Consider the following 19,249-nt stretch of genomic DNA (forward strand, 5'->3'; position numbering starts at 1 on the left):
AGACTGAGGATGCAGCTAACTCTTCTCACAGCAAGCTGGGTGATGGAGAGCAATCAAAGCCTGATGATACCATTTGAGCCCTATATCCAGCCAGGTCTAGAGCTACCTCTACTGATAGCTTTTCAATGATGTATTCCAATAACATGCGTTTTGACATTAATGGAATTTTCTGTCACTTGCAACCATAGAATTCTAACTGATACATTTATGATTTGCCAGCACTAGGCTAAGCCTTTTCACATAGGTGAGCTAATTTAATCCTTATGACCACCCTATGGGAGTAGGTATTGTTATCTGCATTTCATAGCTAATGAAATTAAGGCTTAGAGAAATTAACTATCTTCCCACTCACAGGTGGGCGATGTTACAGTTGGAAGTAGGACTCAGGTCTTAGCTTTTCACCGTTTCCTGGACATGGGAACATGGCTGGAGGGTACCACCTACAAGGCACCATCCATTTCTCACCCTCCCCTCCCAATACTCCTAACCTGGTCCTTCATTTTGCTATCCTCCTTCTCTCTTCCCCTCCCCTCCCATACCTTGACTTTGAGACTCCAGGGAGGTGAATGTTAGCCCCTCCACCCAGCAAGCTCTGAGAACCCAGGCTCAGCCATTCCCCAGCTCACAGCAGGGGACTTGCTGAGATGACCCCCACATAGCCCTTCTGGCCACTTTGCTGTGAAGTCATGGCCCTTCCCTGGGTGCCAGTGGTTGCTTCTTCTTTTCCTGGCCCAGAGCCATCCTCAGAGGCTCATTTGACAGCACCCAGGGCAACCCAGGCTGAGAGGCACCCTGCCTGGACAAGGCATTTCACCGCTCGGGCATTCGTGTGCAGCTGGCTCTGTTTGAAATCCTGCCTCTCTCTGACTTCACTTCCTGAATGTGCTGACAGGCCCTTGAGCCAAGCCAAACAGGTTCCCAGTGCCATGCCTGCAGAGTATCCCCCTGCGAGTGCAGCTGGGGAAACAAAACTTTTCTCCAGCCTGCAGAGAGGACCTGCCAGCCCTTATATGACCAAGAAGCAGGTCCTGCGAGACCTTGCTGAATCTTAATGGGAAACATTTTCATTTCAGCCTGGGTGGGGGGTGTGTGTGTGTGTGTGTGTGTGTGTGCGCGTATGCATTCACACTGGTTTGGGCAGGGAGGTGGGATTCCTGATCATTTCTTCTCAAATTAAGAAATCTACAGCAGAAAAATGGCTAATTATTGCTTGCCTGTTCTATACAGGGGTTTACATACATGAACCTTCCAACAACCTTCTGAGGTAGCCATAAAAGAAAGAATTGAGACTTAGAAATATTGAGGGACTTGATCCATGCTCCCCAGCTTTGATCTGTGGGGCCCAGATTGAACCCCTGGCTATTTGACTCCAAAATCCCTGTGCCGCCACTAACTTGTAACACCTCAATTCTCCCTTCTAACTTCTAATATCTTGATTCTTCATGTGGTCAAGAGGGGAGCAAGGAACTGTGGAGGAAAGGGCAGAGGCTCTGGTGTCTTCCCAGTTCTGTGAAGTTCTCTGCAAGTTAGTTTTCTTCTCTAAATCTCGATTTCCTCATTCGCAAAATGGAATGATAGCAGTGTCTGTGGCAGGGAGGCTGTGAGGCTCCACTGAGATGTAAATTCACGTGGCAGTAATACTCAAGGGTAAGGTCACATATGAGCAAAGCAAGCTCTTCGAAGTCAAGAAAGGCCTGGACTCAGCTTGGGCTTCCACCAGTCGCCTATTCCCTGAACTTAAACAAGATGGAAACCTCCATTTTCTCATGTATACAATGTAACCCTAACATTTACTTTGCAAGTCTTAGAACAGTGTCTGCTACATAGTAGAAACTTTGTAACTGGTATGTGCATTGAATATTGAATACAGGGTTTTTATTATTATTATTATTATTATTATTATTATTATTATTATTATTATTATTATAATTATACTTGCTGCAGAGACTGTTGTTTCCTACTGGAGCAGTTAGGAAAAGCTAAGTAATGCTACAATAACAAGTAGCCTTTAAATCTCTGTGTCTTAATACAACAAAAGTTTAATTCTTGCTACTCTTAAATGTCTGTTGCGGATGCTGGGGGTGGGGAGGGACTCTAATCTACATCGCCGTCATTTAAGGACCAGGTTAATGGACACTCCACCTCTGTGCTTCCACAGTTGCCAAGGCGGAAAAATAACGTGGAGAATCTCACACTTGCTCTTAAGGCTCTCACCTGGCTGCGAGAGATGTCACCACCGCTGGCATTTCATTGGCTGACACAAGTCACAATGCCTCTCCCCCAACTTCCAGGAGGTAGGAGATAGGGAAGTACGACCCCACCTCGTATCCAAGAAAACTGGAAACATTTGGTGGAGAGCACTAATAATTACCCACTGATTCCAAAGCCATCCTCCATCTCACTTCTTTCCTTCTATCAGAGCCTAGATTTTTATTTTTTATTTTTTTAAATTTATTTATGTATTTATTTATTTATTGGCTGTGTTGGGTTAATCATTGCTGCACACAGTCTCTGTCTGGTTGCAGTGAGCAGAGGCTACTCTTTGTTGTGGTGTGTGCGCTCCTCATTGCCATGGCTTCTCTTGTTGCAGAGCACGGGCTCTAGGTGCATGGGCTTCAGTAGGTGCAGCACATGGGCTCAATAGTTGTGGCTCACAGACTCTAAAGCGCAGGCTCAATAGTTGTGGTACATGGGCTTAGTTGCTCTGCGGCATGTGGGATCCTCCTGGAGCAGGGATTGAACCCATGTCCCCTGCATTGGCAGGCGGATTCTCAACCACTGTGCCACCTAGGAAGTCCCCAGGGCCTTGATTTTTATTTATTTTTAAAATTTATTTTTGGTGTTCATTCTCCCATGTGCTTAGGAAAAGGTGATCCCAAGGGGGTGAATCATGACTGTAGGCCAAGCATGGTGGTCTCATTCCCTTGCCAGGGATGAGTTTGGGTATAGGCATACGACCTGCTCCAGGCCAATGGGACCTGAGAGGAAGCCTACTCAGGTGGAAGTGGAGAGCTTCTAGGAGAGGTTTCTCTTGCTAATAAAAAAGAGAAAGATGAAAGTATCCACCCTTGCGTTGTCAGTGATGATTGTGTTTACTTATGATGCGAGGAGCAGCTAACACTATCTTGAGTCCACACGAGGAGCATCTTGGACACACTGAGAATGGTGAAACAGACAGAAAGCCCGTGGTGATGTTGCTGAGCCACTGTATCTGCCCTGGACTTTGTTTAAATTGTCTTCTGTCACTGGCCTGTGTAAGCATCTGAACTGGTGGGGTGCTTGATTATATAACAGCCCACGTGCCTACTTATCTTTTCTCAAGATTTGCCTTAAGGTCGGGACGTTCCTCCCTTTAAGCATGAATCTAGGATGAGTCAAATACACCTTGGAAGAGATTCACCATCCGCAGAAGCGGATGGACAGACAGTCCTGAGGAGATCTGGGAAATACCCCAATTTCGTCCAAGTAGCTAGTGAATACCTATAGCCTAAGAAGGCAGTAACTTAATGATCTGGTAACCCAGTTTTTCGAGGGCATAATGAAGCAACCATCAAGCAATGTCTTTTAGTGGATGCACATGAGGGAAGTTTGTGTAGCCAGAAACTGTCAGGGCTTCTCAGCACTAGTATTCTGGTCCCTCCAGAGCAGAATGGTTTGCAGCAGGGCAAGCAGAGTTCACTAGATGTTGCCGTAGCATGGATGCTGTATCCCAGGAGACTATCTGATTGCCTTTGCTCAGATGCTGTGCACATCAGAGAACCTTCTGATGACTAATTCAGTTCCTCAGGGTCCTTGGTGTAGAATCAAGGGAGTGACCCAGGATCACCAGGGCATCAGGTTCCTGGAAAAATATAGGAGAAGAATATGGTTCTTGATGGCTGGGGACCTAATGGTGGCCCCACCGGTCACTGGGTGGGGGGCCTCAACAAGAACTGTTAAAATGCACTGGGAGCCTCAGCTTCTGTTCCTGTGAAAACAGCTACTAACAATGACACACACACGAGGTAGTGATGAAAATAAAAGAGACAGAGGCATGTTGGAAAGGACAGGAGTATACACTGGTGAGTGCCAGTCTCAGCGCTCCTTCCTCACTTGATTGCTCATCCCACTCCAGGAAGTCAGGCCTTCCCTTAACTCCTAGGGTACCCCAGGGTTTTCCCCAGGCTTTCCCTCATGCTGACCCTCCATCTGGAATTCCCTACCCCTTCTCTTCTGCTCTTGACCTGATGAACTCTTAAGTCATCTAATCAGTCTCAGTTCAAGTATTTCTCCAGGAAGACTAGGATGACAAACTCTTAGCATGGAACAGCTAGTACTTCACAACCCACCCCTTAAACTTTCCTTCTTCACTTTTCTTCTCACATCTTCATTCCCAGCCTCTCCAAGCAGCTTACAAGTCCTTCAGCACACCATGTTTTCTGACACCCTGTGCCTTTGCACACATATTCCTCCTCCAACCTTTTCTGCCTGCTGAGTTCCGCTGGATGAGCTCAGATGTCACTTCACCTGTGATGTTTTTCCTGATAAAGGCTCCTCCTCCTGCATCTGGCACCTCTTTCTGCTTCATCTCTGTTCTCCTTCCCACCAGACTGGGAGTTCCTGGAGAACAGGGACTCTGTTGTGTTCATCACTGAAGCCCCGCTCTTAGCAAAGGCCTCAGTGAGATCAGGCCCAGGGGAATGCCTTTCTTTGAGATGTAAAAAGTCTGGAACCAAATAACTGGAGCCAGTTTCCAGAGTTAGGAAGGGAACTTTCTGGGGCCATCCCAGCTTCTAACCCTCTTCCCTTCTTCTATAACATTCCACTTGACCCATGTAGCAGTAGGTGGTGGGGGCAAGGGGTGGCGAGACTAAAGTAAGGCATAGTCTTCTTCCTTGGTTCAACTGATGCGCATCTTCTCTAACAATAAAAAGAACATGCAGAATAGATACATTAGCATGTATCCATCAAGCAAACATTGGGTACTAACTTCTGGACTCCTGAAATATATTAACTTTGCAAACAGAAAGTCCTCTCTGCCATTACCAATGGAATAGTTGTTTTTAATAAAGCCACATCTAGAACTATATTTTGTGCCTGCCTAATGATCACATACTATCCTTCCCCATCTCCACCTCCAAGTCTAAAGTTTCAGGCAGGCCCATCTCATATAAGAAGATGCCCACTTGTACTGGTGGAGGAGGGAAGGGACATGCTGTGTGGCTGGAAGAATGAATGTGCTAATAGTTTAAATTCTTTTAAGAGCACTCATTGAGAACTAGGATTTAGGACTTGGTGATTGGCCAGGTTTGACTTTTCTAAGGGTATTCAGTGCATCTGGAGTTGTGCACCTGGAAATGGAAGAGGTATATTTCACCAGAAGAAATTAAGACCTGGAATTATTTTGGAGCATTTAAGTTCAATTGTCTATTCAGTCAACACATTTTACGAACATCTCCTGTGTAACCAGGCACTGTACTAGGAGCCTGGGGTCCACAGAGGAGTAGGATATGTTCTGGCCAAGAGACACAGACGTTTGCAATGATAATACTTTGATAAGTGTTATCATAGAAGTTTTGATAACATGTTATGGATGTTCAACGGGGAATATTCATTTCACCTGAAGAGGAAGTTAGCACAGAAGGCGTCACAGAGAAGGTGCCACTTTTGCTAAGCCTTGAAAAATGGGTAGGATTCAGCAGTTGAGCCAAAAGTAAAGGTATCCCAGGCAGAGGGATGAGCACAAGCAGAGCATGGGGGGGAGGGGGGGGGGTGAAAAGGCATGAAACTCAGATTCAGCTAAAGATATGTTTCTAATAGTGAACAGGTAGCCATTCAGCTTAGAAATTATTAACTTTTTTTGAGTCATGGAACTTTCTGAGAACCAAATAGAACTAATGATCTCTCTCCCTAGTGGAGTGTGTGTGTGCATGTACACAAACACAACTTTGTAGGCATTTTCATTGAGTTCATGAATCCTCTGCCTGAATGGACACGAGGTTAAGAATCTCTGAAATATACATATATATAACAAATTAACAGAGAATTAATGGTTTTACATGCCACTAGCATCACCTTGTCCAACTATTAGTGTTACCTAAACAACTCATTGAATGCCAAAATAACATTGACCTTTGAGTGTCTACAAGTATCTGATTTTCTGTCTCCAAAGTTTACAGAGGTCATTGGTGAATTTTCTCTACTGCAATTATTTTTTTCTATCCCTTTTGTTAGAATTTCAGGGATTTACATTCAGAAAGATAGTTGAAACAAAAAAGGATAGGGATAGGCCCGAGTTTCAGGCTTTTTTTTTTTTTTTTTTTTTAAACATCAGAGTCTAGAACAAACTGGGGAGTGGTGTGGCTTTTCTGTGCTGCACTGTTGTCTGGGCTTAGTCTACCTTTGCAGGTAATTAATTCCCCAGCCTGCTTATTTTTTCTAGTTGGCTCTTGTTTAGCTTCCACAGAGCCCCACCCCAAAGTGCTTAATGTCCCTCTGCTGACTATTCCTACATATGGTCAAAATCAACTCACCTTCCGGGTTGCTGACATCAGCAAATTCACTGTTTGGCAAACTCTTCTCTGCTCCCAGTAATCCTTTGTTAAAGAAATGTTATTACAATAGAGTGGATCTGATAGTTAACAAGTCAGTCCAATCTCTTCCACTCCTGGATATTCTTCCAAGGAGAAACTCTTTGTTTCTTTGGACTTACAGCCACAGGCAGGATATTAGCACTCCCAGACCTGTTGGAGACTAGAGCACTGCTAATGAGCAAACAGCCCTGCCTCAATTAGTGGTTTGTGAAATATTCCTGGATATCAAGTTGCTTTTGCTGCGTGATAATCCACCCGCCCTTGGGATGAAAAGCAACCAAGCAAAAACTGTTCCCTTGTTGAGTACTGCCTTGTTGATCTCCTAAGTTATATCTGTAGACCGAATTTAAGTTTGCCATTTCCCCAGAGTGCAGGTTTGATTTACATGGGTAATCATTGTGTTGGTGTTCCTGTTTTCTCTTGTGAATCTATTTGTAGTGTCTAGATTACCATCTTTTGAGACAGATTCTATAATAATTATTTAAACAAGGTTGATTATTTTAGAGACAAATTAAGAAACTATAGAAGCATCCAAAATGATAAACTGCTATACTGGTAATTTGTCCAGGCATAGGTGTTTATTTAAGGGAGGGGGGGTGTATGGAGAGAGGGAGAGAGGAGGATGAGAATGAATGAAGCTGGCAGAATGTTTCATCAGACTGCAACTTCCGTGTTGACTTTTCCTAGATTCTTTGCTTCTTAATTAGCAAATAACTTCAGATGGCAGTAATGTTAACCCCAGCAACTGAAAAGAAAAGCTTCAGAACAGAGCTTGGGAAGAAAAAAAGTAGTAAAGGGAAAGGAATTCAAGATTTGTTATTGGTATTTGAATATGTTTATTGTGACAAGAATGCTGTTATAAATATTCATAAGCAAAGACCATCTCTTTTATCTAGGAATTGTTAAAGATTCCAGATTGGAAGGATACATCTTTTGTAAAAATCTGCCACCTTTCCTGCTTTGAGAATAAGCATCTATTGTTAAAGTTTCTACTAACATTATAAATGGTCACAGCACATGCCACTTGATATAATTTCAAACTTTAAAATGTTTGACTCCCCAGTGAGCTGTCCCTCTCCACCACAACCTCCCTTCCCTCAGCCTCCTGAAGTGCCACACTAATCTTTGAAAGCAACTCTATATAGATTGTTGGGGAGGGAAGAGCATAGCTACAGTTATTTCTCAAGTCCAGCAAGACAACAGTATTCACTGCTTGATAGAAAAAAGCACTGAGAGTGATTTTAACTGACACTCAACGCTTTCAGCTCCACCTAGATAAGTAATCTATAGATAATGCAGAAAAGAGGTTGGGGGAGGGGTAACTTTTTCAATATTTTATTGTATTTTCTTAAATATCCTTTCTGGAATTTTCAGGAACAAAACATAAAAAAAAATTATATACTTTATTACAAATGGTAAACTCAGAGTGCTCCAAATCTCTTATTTACAGACAACGCTGGGCAGGACACCCAAACAAACAAACATGAAATAACTTACAAAGGCATGAAGCTGTTTATTGACAGTAATCAGCTTTCATCAAATTAAAAAATATATATATGTACATACACAGTTAAGGAAGGCAGGCCAGAAAGAGTTCATCTGCAGGCTGGGCCTCGCTCTCACAAACCTCCCTCCCGCCTCCCCTCCCCCACCCCCCTTTGTGTTCTTAAGGAGTACTACAGAAGCGATCTACGGTCTCTATTGCAGTTGGCACCCCTCCCCCTCCCCCCCTTTAATACTGAATGAGATCGAATGTTAGGTCCATGCAGTTCTTGGTCAATGTTAAAGAAAAGTCGAACGTTCTGTTTGCGCGGGGACAGCCCGTCCGCAAAGCGGGGCAGCCCGCGGGCGGCCGCTCCCTGGCTCCACGCCAAGGGAGGGCGCGCCAAGTCCTTCCCACTCGTGCACACTGGGGGCGCCGTCAGGACGCAACCCAGTCCAACTCGGATACCCTTGGCTTTAGTCCTCGGGCACTTCTTTTTTTTCTCCCTTTCTTTCTCTCTCTCTCGCAACTTGTCAAGTTCTCAAGTCTGTCTCTCTCTGTTGTTTTTTTTTCTCCGTTGCCCCTCAGCCCCCGACAGTCTCGCTTCAAAACGTTTGCAACTGCTGCGTTAGCATGAGTTGGCACCCACTGTTAACGTGGTTCATGACTTTCTGTTTAAGCTGGGCCACCTGTTCCCTGAGCATGTTGGCCGTGGACGCCAGCTCCGAGTTCTGCGCTTTCAAGGTTTTCACTTTTTCCTCCAGCCGGGCGATCCTCTCCAGCTTCCTTTTCCGGCACTTGGAGGCAGCGATGCGGTTCCTCATGCGTTTCCTCTCCGCCTTGATCCGCTCCTGGGACTCCATGTCGATGGGCGACAGGGGCGGCGTCTCCCCGGGCATCTCGGGCACCGTCTGCGGCTCCTCCTTCAGGGCCTGCAGCCGCGGGTGCTGCACGGGGATCTGCTGGGGCAGGTGGTGCGGCGGCTGCGGCGGCGGCTGCTGCTGCTGGGGCTGCGCGGGAAAGGCCAGGCCGGCCGCGCCGTAGGAGGGCGCCCCGCCGCCGCTGCTCAGCGCGCCCGGGTTGAAGTTGCTGAGGTTGGCGTAGACCGGCGGCTCGCTGTGCAGGCTGGCGCTGAAGCCGCCGCTGCCGCCGCCGCCCGCCACCGAGGCCACCGCCGGAGCCACCAGGCCGGCCCCGCTGACCGGCTGCGCCGCCGACGTGACGCTGGGCAGCGTGTTCTGGCTGTGCAGTTCGGCCAGGGCGCGCACGAAGCCCTCGGCGAAGCCCTCCTGCTCGTCCGTCACGTTCTTGGGGCACAGGAACTGGGTGGGGGTCGGCGTGGTGGTGATGTGCCCGTTGCTGGACTGGATGATCAGGCGCTCCAGCTCGGGCGACGCCAGCTTGAGCAGCCCCACGTCGGGCGAGGTGAGGAGGTCGGAGTTCTTGGCCCGGAGATGCGGCTTCAGGCTGCCCACCGGGTCGGCCAGGTTCAGGGTCATGCTCTGCTTCAGGATCTTGGGGTTACTGTAGCCGTAGGCGCCGCTCTCGGACTGGAGGAACGAGGCGTTGAGGGCATCGTCGTAGAAGGTCGTTTCCATCTTTGCAGTCATAGAACAGTCCGTCACTTCACGTAGGGTTAGTTTGGGCTGCGCGCAGAAGTTTCGGGGCCGCAACAGCGCGCTGGCAAGCGGGGGGCACCCGCGCCTCCCCGGGTCTTGAGCAAGGAAAGTTTCTGGAAGAGCGCGCGCCCCCGCCGGCTGGCCTCCCCCCCGGCTCGCTCCTCACCGGCTGGCTCCGGGGGATCGCAGGGTTAAGACGCCGCCCGCGCTCTCACTCGTCCGCTCGCGCGCGCCGCCCGCCTTTGAAAAGTCGCGGTCACTCACGGAGCCCTCCGGGGCGCAGCGGTTCCTCGGAGCCCGCGGACGAACTCGCTTCCCGGCCGCAGCAGGCAGCGCGGGCTCCGCGGTGGCCGGCCGGCCGGCAGCTGGTCTCCGCCGCCGCGACTCCGAAGACTGTCCCCTCCTCCGCTGCAAGGGGGAGGGGGCGCCCGGCAGCCGCGGCTCGCGCTCGCCCAAGTTCAGCAACCGGTGCGGGCGGAGCGCAGCGCAAGTCCTCCTCTCTCCGCCGCCTCCTTTTCTCTACCGCCGCTGCGGCAGCTTCGGGCGGAGGAAAGCTTTGCAAAAGTTCGCTCCGGGACCCGGCGGCCACTTGTCCCCTGTCCTCCCGGCCGGGAAAGTTCCTGCTGCTGCAGCCGCTCTCCGACTTCCCCGGGCGGACGGCGGCCGCTCTCCGCGCTGTCAGCAGCGCCCGCGCAGCGGGGCTCTCCGCCTGGGGGCGGCTGGAGGAGGGGCTCTCCCGGCGCTCCCCAAAACACCAGCCCGGGAGCCACAAGCGCTAGCTCCGGGCCGCTGGAGAGAAAATGGAAAAGAACATAAGCTGTGCAGTCCTTCCCGACTGACTGTGCCTGTCTGCCTGCCCGCGTCCGCGCACCTCCGCTCCCGCCTCGCAGCTCCAGCCACACTCAGTGCAACTCTGAGCCCTTATCCAGCCCGAGCTCAACACTTATCTGCTACCAGTCAACCCCTAAAAATAGCCCATGATGTCACCCCAAGGCCTTCCCATTGGCTCGCGTCGCTCTCAGGGGGGCGGGCCCACCCGTCGCCATGGAGACCCCACCCTAGAAGATTCTTCTCTGGACCCGCGGAGGCTCACGGGATGAGGTAATGCTCCGCTGCCCTCCTACAGTTGGGCCCTTCTTTCGCCTCCTCCCCCTCCCCCTCCGCGCGACTCGCGCCCCTCTCTTCCCCGTCCCCTCCCCGGCGCGTCGTTCCCGGCCCGCCCGGTGCATTGTGGGCTGACGTCTTGGGGTTTGACCGCCTAGTGACGGTGGCTGCCGCCAGCCGAGCCGGGCACACTCGGGCGCTCGCGGCGTCTGAAGGAAGCGGGCTGGAGTTCGGGGCTCGGGGCGGCCAGGCAGGGGATGCGGGGATCTAGAAGGCGGGGAAGCGGGCCGGGTGTCCGGGGCCGAGGGCGCGGGGCGGGTGGTATTTCCCCACTTGGGGGCTCCGTGTCACCCGCGGGCACTCCGCCGCCGAGCGGGGCGGGCCGGCTGAGCGCCCGGGTCCCTGCCCCCTCCCCGCCGCGCTTCCGGGGCGGGAGCGCCGCCCTTAAGGTGGCTCTGTTAAGTCCCCTGTGGGGGCGAGTGAAAGTGGGCTTTTAAGTTCAGCGCCGGTTCGCGAGAGTTGGCCCCCCACGTTGAGAACGCTCTGAAGTTTGTCTCCTGGTCAAGTTCAAGAGCGAGTGTCTGGCTGCGCCTGGAAGCCGAGTGATTGGCATTGCTTGAAACTGGGTGTTCAGCTAAGCCCCCCACCTCACCCTTCCGACCGTGGGAGAAAGGATGCGGGGTTTCACAGCTTTGCCTCGGAGAGGAGGTTTCTTAAGGAGCTGGAATTAGGGGGCAACTCCGAGTCTAGTTGGGAACGAGCGTTTAGGGAATCCGAAACTCGGGGAACCCCGGTGATCGTCTACTCCCCGCCCCCGCACAACATGCAGAGGCACACCACACATCACACGTACACACACACACACACACACACACACACACACACTCCTCCCGCCCTGATTTGCTTCCGGGAAAACAAGTCCGAGAGCAGCAGACACTTGCCAAAAGTCACGCAGCGAGTCAGGAGTAGAATCAAGATTTAAAGTTTCTACGCTCGCGGCCGGTGGGCCCATATCCTGTGTAGCCTCTAGGAAGCGCTAGACCCATGTAAGTGGTTCCTTTTCTGTGGTTGTTATTTTATCCTCCTCCAACCCCTCACCCCTTAGGGACAAAAGTGTGCAGTGGAAAGAATACCGAAGTCAGGAATCGTGGGTTCTTCTCGTGGCCAGCCCTGCCACGGTGTGAAGTGAGCAAATCTGAGAACTTCTTTGAGCTTTATTTCCTTCATCTGCAAGTGGGGCCGGTGAGACCCACCTTACTGGGCTGAGTTAGTGTAGAGTCATAGCCTCCAGGGCTAGGAGGTGGTCGCCCACAGTCCCCTTCCCTGCCCTTTATCGGCGTTTCCCAGAGTGTCGATGGAATGCTAGGATGTAAGAGTGTGACTTGGCAGGACCAGGTGGACTTATCCTGTGAGGAGCAGTAAGGACAGGAGGGTGAGGGAGGAAAGGGTCAGAAGTCAACTCTTTCCAGGGTTTCCTCCAGGACTGGGGCTTGAAGTTGGACCTGCAGCAGTTTATGTTCCTAAGTTCTAATTCTGGCTTTTCAGCTTCTGAGCTTGGAGGAATTCATAGCTCAGAGCTTTAAGGTATCTGTGGCTTTGAGAGTTTAGATTCAACAGCCCAGCGGCAGCTGGTGTCAGGGAAATCTTGACAACTTTCCTTTACTCCAGGCACTTGCCTCTCATTCCCTCTTGCAGCAGGGGAAAACAGTAGCTACTGTGAGCCAGGCACTTAGCTTGGGGGTGGGGTGGGGGTGGGGTGGGGTTTGGGATACAGTGATGACAAGAGCCAGTTACTTTCTTCAAGGAGGGAACATTCTCCTTCATATTGTTGCCCTGAATCGTTCTCTTCTGTAATCAGGGAGCTGATGTTTTTTTAAAAATAATTTTAATGATAACAGTAATAAAAATGAACGTCATGGTACTAAGCACCTCCTATCAGCCAGGCATTCACCAGAACAATTTACATGTACTCTTTCTCCATACAACTATCTTGGGCTGCATATATTATTATCTGGATTTAATATATGAGGAACTAGGCCCAGAGAGGTTAAGTATCCTGCTCAGGTCACACAGGCTGCTGGAAATTGACTTCAAGTGTGTGTTACATTCCCTTTGTATATCTTCTCTGCCGTGGGAGACTTTCTTATAAAGTATTGGTTGTCTGCAGAGGAAAGGGCCCTTAGGTGGTGGGATGGAAGAAATTGTCTTGCCCAGTTCTCTGTAGCTTCTTTCAAAGCTTCCTTTCAGAGCTCCTGTATTTAGAAACTTCAAAACTTTGGACTTTATATAAATATATATCTTTTGCCTAAGGGTTCTGTGTGTTCCACTCTGCCTGTGGTTTAGTAGGCTGATTTTCTCCTTATGTTGAGAAATAGCATATTTCATCCAAAAAATAACAGATCTTTTCATGTTAACGCCCTTGCTTGGAAGCCTTCATTGGCTTCCCCTCACAACCAGGAGAGGGTTCAGATGCCTTTGCGTGGGAGAGGGGGGCCTTTCACAGCCTAGCTCCTGCTCTCCAGCCACATCCCTCACTCCTAGTATCAGGAAAGGCTGGGCTATGCTACCTTGGCAAGTAACCCTACCATCCCTGTGGCTTACCCCAGGGAAGTTTATTTCTTGCTCATGCCACATCCCCGCTGTGGGTCTGCAGAGGAGTTCTGTTCACCATGGACTTGGGCTGCAGAAGGCTTCCTCTTGATGCATGTGTCTCATTATGGCCTCGGCTGGGGGGAGGGAAGGCGGCAGATCATTGGCTGGCTCTCAGAACATCCACCTGGAAGTGACACATTGCACTCCTGCTCATGCATCCTTGGCCAGAGCATGTCACGTGGCCATGCCTAACTTGAAAGCTCCGTAATCCGGCCAAGTGTCTCGAAGGGAGAGAGCCAGGAATATTTGGGGAACACTAATGACTGGAACAGTCTCCCTTTCTGTTCACCAAATGTTTGGTTTACCATCCTTCCAAGCAGAATTCCCTCACTCTCTCCTCAAGGGGGACGACCCTAAAGACCCATCTAGTCATGGTATATCAAGCTCACTTTCCAGGTAGCGGGTGATGTGTGGTAGACCCTATATCAGCTCCAGATGTGACTCTTCATCCAAAGGCAAGATGTCTGCCCGTCATACTCTCAGTGTGTAACAGTGAGACAGAGACAGGATAACTGCAGTGGACACACTGATCGGAAAATGGAGGAATGGGACATCACAGTGGACATTAATCCACAGAGCAGACATGTTGGGGACCCGTCTACCCAATATCCTGATTAGACCTGGATTCTGCTCCCTGAATGTAGCTGCCCTATCCACTGTTTTCCGTGACCCCTGGCCTTGCCCTCTGAGAGAATCTTCCTTTTCTACATCTAAAGCAGGCATAGGAAATAGGTTTTTAAATCAGCTTTTAAAAATAGGGATGGGGTGGGGGAACAGAGTGATATTATGTCTCAAATACAGTCTCCTTTAATCCAGGCTGATGTTCTTTTGGCAGTACACCTCTCCCCAAAATGTAGGTTTCTTATCTATTTGATTCCAGGCATTCCATGTGCCAATAGCCACAGTCAGTTCTTTTCTAGTGATGCATCCATGGTTTGCCATGTTTCTTTGCTTTCTATCTCTCCTGCCTGCTAATCTCTCTCTCTCTCTCTCTCATTCATCTTATTCTCATATTCTCTCTCTCTATTTCTCTGTCTTGCTGTCTCTCTGTCTGTTTCTCTCCTGACTTGGTTTTGAGTGCTTTGGGCTTTTTGGGCTTAGGTGGGACAGTCATACTTTTCCTCCCTTTTCCATTTTCTCTAATTGAAAGCATATGCTGGGTAACATCTTAATTTATCCAGAGGTTTTAACAATAGGTTTGAGGCCATACCTTTGTCTGGAGCCATACTTTAGGGCTGATTTTAATTGGCCTTTTCTTGCTGAAAATCTTCCTTAATTTTATATTTGACTGGTTGAGATTGAGAAGCAATAGCCTTCTCTAATCCTCCATATCTCTGAATTTATAGATCGTCCCCACTCTCTTTCATTTCTGCTGGGAAAATCTCTGGACTCATCTCTTTTTTTGTAATAAGTTTCTAAATGTATCCAACAGCCACCAACACATGCCACTAACATTTTGTTTCACAATCTCTTGGTTTAGTGCCTTAGGTTCATGATGTGCCTTCTAAATGATCACAGTGCTGTCTATGTTCACCAAATAGATCACCATCCTTTCACCTGCTGATAAGTGTTCTTGGTTACTGCCCTCTAAATAAATGTTTACTTTGATTACTGCTGTTATTACATTACCCCGTGTCTAGGTGTCAATCATTATATCCATCAGGATAGGCTAGGTTTGCCACCATAGCAATCCTAATACCTCACTGCCTTAACAAAAAAACTTTATTTCTTGGTTATACTACATGTGCAAGGCCAGAGGGGCTTTTCTCCATGTACTCACTCAAAGATAGAGTCTGAAGAAGGTTTCATCTGGAAATGTGTGTGCTTCTGCAGTCATCCCAATCACCTTGACAGGGAAAAGAAAGCATGGTGAATTCGTATTGGCTTTAAAAGCTCCCTCCGGGACTTCCGTGGAGGCGCAGTGGTTAAGAATCTGCCTGCCAATGCAGGAGGCACGGGTTCAATCCCTGGTCTGGGAAGATCCCACATGCCTTGGAGCAACTAAGCCCGTGTGCCATAACTACTGAACCCTCGTACTGCAACTACTGAAACCTGTGCTCCTAGCGCCCATGCTGTGAAACAAGAGAAGCCGCTGCACTGAGAAGCCTGCACACCTCAACAAAGAGTAGTCCCTGCTTACCACAACTAGAGAGAGCCCGCGTGCAGCAACGAAGACTCGATGCAGCCAAAAAATAAATTAAAATAAAATAAAATAAAAAATAAAAGCTTCCTCCAAGAAATGACATCTGTTACTTGTGTTTACATAGTATTGGTCAGGAACTAGTCATATGACCACGCCTTACTTAAAAGGTGCAGGAAATGTAGTCCTACTATGTGCTTGGAAGTTAAGAGCTGGAAATGCACAGCTTTGTACAGGCCAGGTTATGCTATGGTAGCGATCCAAAAATCTTACCAAATGACAACCACAGAATTACTTCTCACTCATGCTGCATGCCCATTATGAGTTGGTTGTGTCTCTGCTTCACACACATCATCTTTGCTCTGGGACCTTTTCTGAAACATTGCTGATTGCCATGGCAGAGAGCAAAGAACATGGTGCTTAAAGCTTCTGCTGAAAGCAGTTCATGTGGCCAAGCTTGTTGTCAGTGGGGAGGGGCAGCAAGTATTTGCAAATAGTAATACAGTCTACCACACCCTACACTACACATTCCTCCCATTCCTGTGAGTCTCAGCTACCCTAAACATTTTCCATACCTCTGACATTTTCCTCGCTTTCCACTTATTTTCATCCTTAACCAAAATGCCACCTGGCAAACTCCTACTCACACTTCTAGACCCTGCTGGAATAATTTCTCCCTTTGAAGCTTGCTGTTACCCCATTTCTCGAATAGTTATTGTCTTCTTTGGTTCTCATCATACTGGGTACATACCTGAAGAGGAGAATGTACATGTTGTAAATGTCTTGTAAATGTCTTGTAAATATCTTGTAAATGTCTTCCTACAACCCTGACTCCAAATCCAGGAACTGTGTCTTAGTCATTTTTGTATTTCCAATGCTTAATGCAGTGCCTGGCACATGGAAGGACAGGAGGTGCTCAATAAATGTTTATTGATGAGTTTCCTTAAAATAGTCTTTTGGGGGACTTCCCTGGTGGTGCAGTGGTTAAGAATACAATTGGTTAAGGGCACAATTGGTTAAGAGCCAGTGCAGGGGACACGGGTTGAAGCCCTGGTCTGGGAAGATCCCACATGCCATGGAGCAACTAAGCCCATGCACCACAACTACTGAGCCTGCGCTCTAGAGCCTGAGAGCCACAACTACTGAAGTCCGTGCGCCCTAGAGCCCACGCGTCACAACAAGAGAAGCCACCACACTGAGAAGCCCATGCACCTCAATGAAGAGTAGTCCCAGCTCGCCACAACTAGAGAAAGCTTGCGCACAGCAACAAAGACCCAATGTAGCCAAAAATATAAATAAATAAATAAATAAATGAATGAATAAAATAGTCTTTTCTAATGCAGAATTAAGGGGCTGTTTTAATAGTCAAATAGCAACAGCAATGTGTTTTAATACATAAAACTTGTAACAAATTCCCCTGTTGAACCTTCCCTAAGCATATCCTATTGGGCTTGGGATAAAATCCAAATTCTTTACTTTGCCTATAAGATCTCACATGGTCTGGGTTATCCTACCTCACCAGCCTGAAATAACTAGTACTTTCTCCTCACTAGTCTGCAGCCACACTGGCTGTGATTCTATCAGTCAGAATAGCCTAGGTTATGCACCAATGAAAAAACAACTCCAGATCTCAGTGACTTAAGACAAGAAAGTTTTATTTCTTGCTTCCGTTCCATGTCCATCAAGGGTTGTCAGGGAGTCTGATAGCTTTGCCTTCCTGTGGGATCCAGTCTGATGGGGCACCCACATTCAGGAACATTACAGATCTCATGGTAAAGGGAAAGGGAGGTTGGAAGGGCTTTAGCCAGGCAATAAGGCACATTGGCCAGAGAATGTCACATGTCGCTTCTTACAATTCATTGGCTAAAACTAGTCTAATGGCCCCACCCAGCCACAAGCTGACCAGGAAATGCAATCCTGTTTGTCTGGAAGGCAGAGAGCTGCATGTCTTTGATGACCAGTCCTAATGACTCCCACATTGGACTTCTTCAGTTCCTCAGGACAGACTGTTTCTTGCCTAAGAACCCTTATATGAGCCCTCCCAACTCTTCTCTGTTCCTTGGTCAATTTTTTTTTCTTTAGAGGTTAGCTTAAATGACACTTAAAGAGGCTTTCTTTTATATTACACCCCTATACCCACCCCCATCTAAATTAGGTTCCCCTCTTATGCTTTTTCATAAGTCTCTATATTTTTTCCTTATAGCAGTTGGGAATTCAGGAGGGTGATAAGTCATGCCTCTTTCTTTCCCTTCTGAGTTCAGAACCAGCTGAAAGTTAGATACAGGCATCAGATGAATGCAGATTGTAATGCCCACTTGAAAGCTGGTATAGGCTACATTGGAGGGCATGGCAGACATGAGACCACAGTGGGTTTCCCGTGTTTCACCCTGAATTAAACTTACCCACTGGTCCCTGGCAAAGACGGGCAGTTGCAGGCCTTTTCCAAAAGGACAGTGAGTGTTTGCATCCTGTAGACAAATTCATTCTGAGCAGAGAGAGTAGACAGCCGAGATGGGCCTGCTGTTGTACACACCAGCCTGCTTACGGTGATGTCTTTTCAGCACTCAGAACGTCCGCAAAACTTAAGGGATCATAAAGTAACAAGAGCCCTTTAGGAGCCACCTTCAAAGTCCTGCCCTTTTCCCAATGCAGGAATCCCTTTGTCAGCCTCTTCACTACTTAAGTCCTTCTAGTGATCTTCAGAGCTGAGAGGTGAAAAGTCTACTGAATGCTGCCAATTCGACCTCACTGGGAATATTATGGACATGAAACTGTGAAGCAATTTCGATCAATCAGAGAGATCTCAGAGAAGGTCAGCCAAATGGTGAGAAGCCTGAAACTATGTCCCGTGAAGAAGAATTGAAGGAACTGGGAATCTTTACCCAAGGGGAAAAATAAAAGACCATGAGACCATGTAGAGGAGTCTCCAAATAATTGTGAAACTATAACTGGGAGGGGGGTGGAATTCACTGATTCTGTCGGCTTTGAGATCAGAGAGAGGGTAATGACCAGACGTTAAAGAGGAAGACTCTGCTATCTTTAAGGAAGAACTTTCTGAAGTTATAGTTATTTGTCAATGTGATAGTTCCCTTAAAAGTGGAATGGAAATTGATCCATTCAATACATATTTACTGCTTACTATGTGCCAGACACTATGCTGGGTTAGTTTATGATAATTCCTAGTGAGTCAGTAGTAACTTGTAGTGTTCAAGTTACTCTTTCTTTTCAAAGTTCATAAAAACCTTTTAAAATATCCTCTTTTAGAATTTGTCTGGCAGTGGTCACTAATATTAGTGGCTTTTTTTTTCTCAATTCTGGAACTGACCCTTTTTTTTCCTCTCAAAATTTGAAAACCTAAGACAATATTTTCTCACATCCAGTGTCAGTTAGATGGACATTCTTCTCTCAAAACAATTGTTGGGAATTCCCTGGCGGTCCAGTGGTTATGACTCTGGGCTTTCATTGCCAAGGGCCTGGGTGCAATCGCTGATTGGGGAGTTAAGATGCAAAGAAAGAAAGAAAAAGAAAGAAAGAAGGAAGGAAGGAAGGAAGGGAGGAAGGAAGGGAAGGAGGGAGGAAGGGAGGGAGGGAGGGAAGGGAGGGAAAGTGTTTTCAGTGTCCGTAAGTCAAAATTACCTTAACTTGAGATCACTTAAGATGATACTCCCTTACCATTTGG

At 48.0% G+C, this 19,249-nt stretch overlaps 1 protein-coding gene across 1 annotated transcript; it reads right to left on the reverse strand.

Moving 5' to 3' along the window:
• Positions 1–7,384: 7,384 nt before the first annotated feature.
• JUN (Jun proto-oncogene, AP-1 transcription factor subunit) lies at positions 7,385–10,851 on the reverse strand. Its single transcript, XM_057712398.1, has one exon. The coding sequence runs from the start codon at positions 9,663–9,665 to the stop codon at positions 8,661–8,663; it is 1,005 nt and encodes a 334-aa protein (XP_057568381.1). The 5' UTR covers positions 9,666–10,851; the 3' UTR covers positions 7,385–8,660.
• Between the last annotated feature and the right edge of the window lie 8,398 nt (positions 10,852–19,249).

The sequence above is a fragment of the Hippopotamus amphibius genome, chromosome 1 (genome assembly GCF_030028045.1).
Source record: "Hippopotamus amphibius kiboko isolate mHipAmp2 chromosome 1, mHipAmp2.hap2, whole genome shotgun sequence".
Classification (NCBI taxonomy): domain Eukaryota; kingdom Metazoa; phylum Chordata; class Mammalia; order Artiodactyla; family Hippopotamidae; genus Hippopotamus; species Hippopotamus amphibius.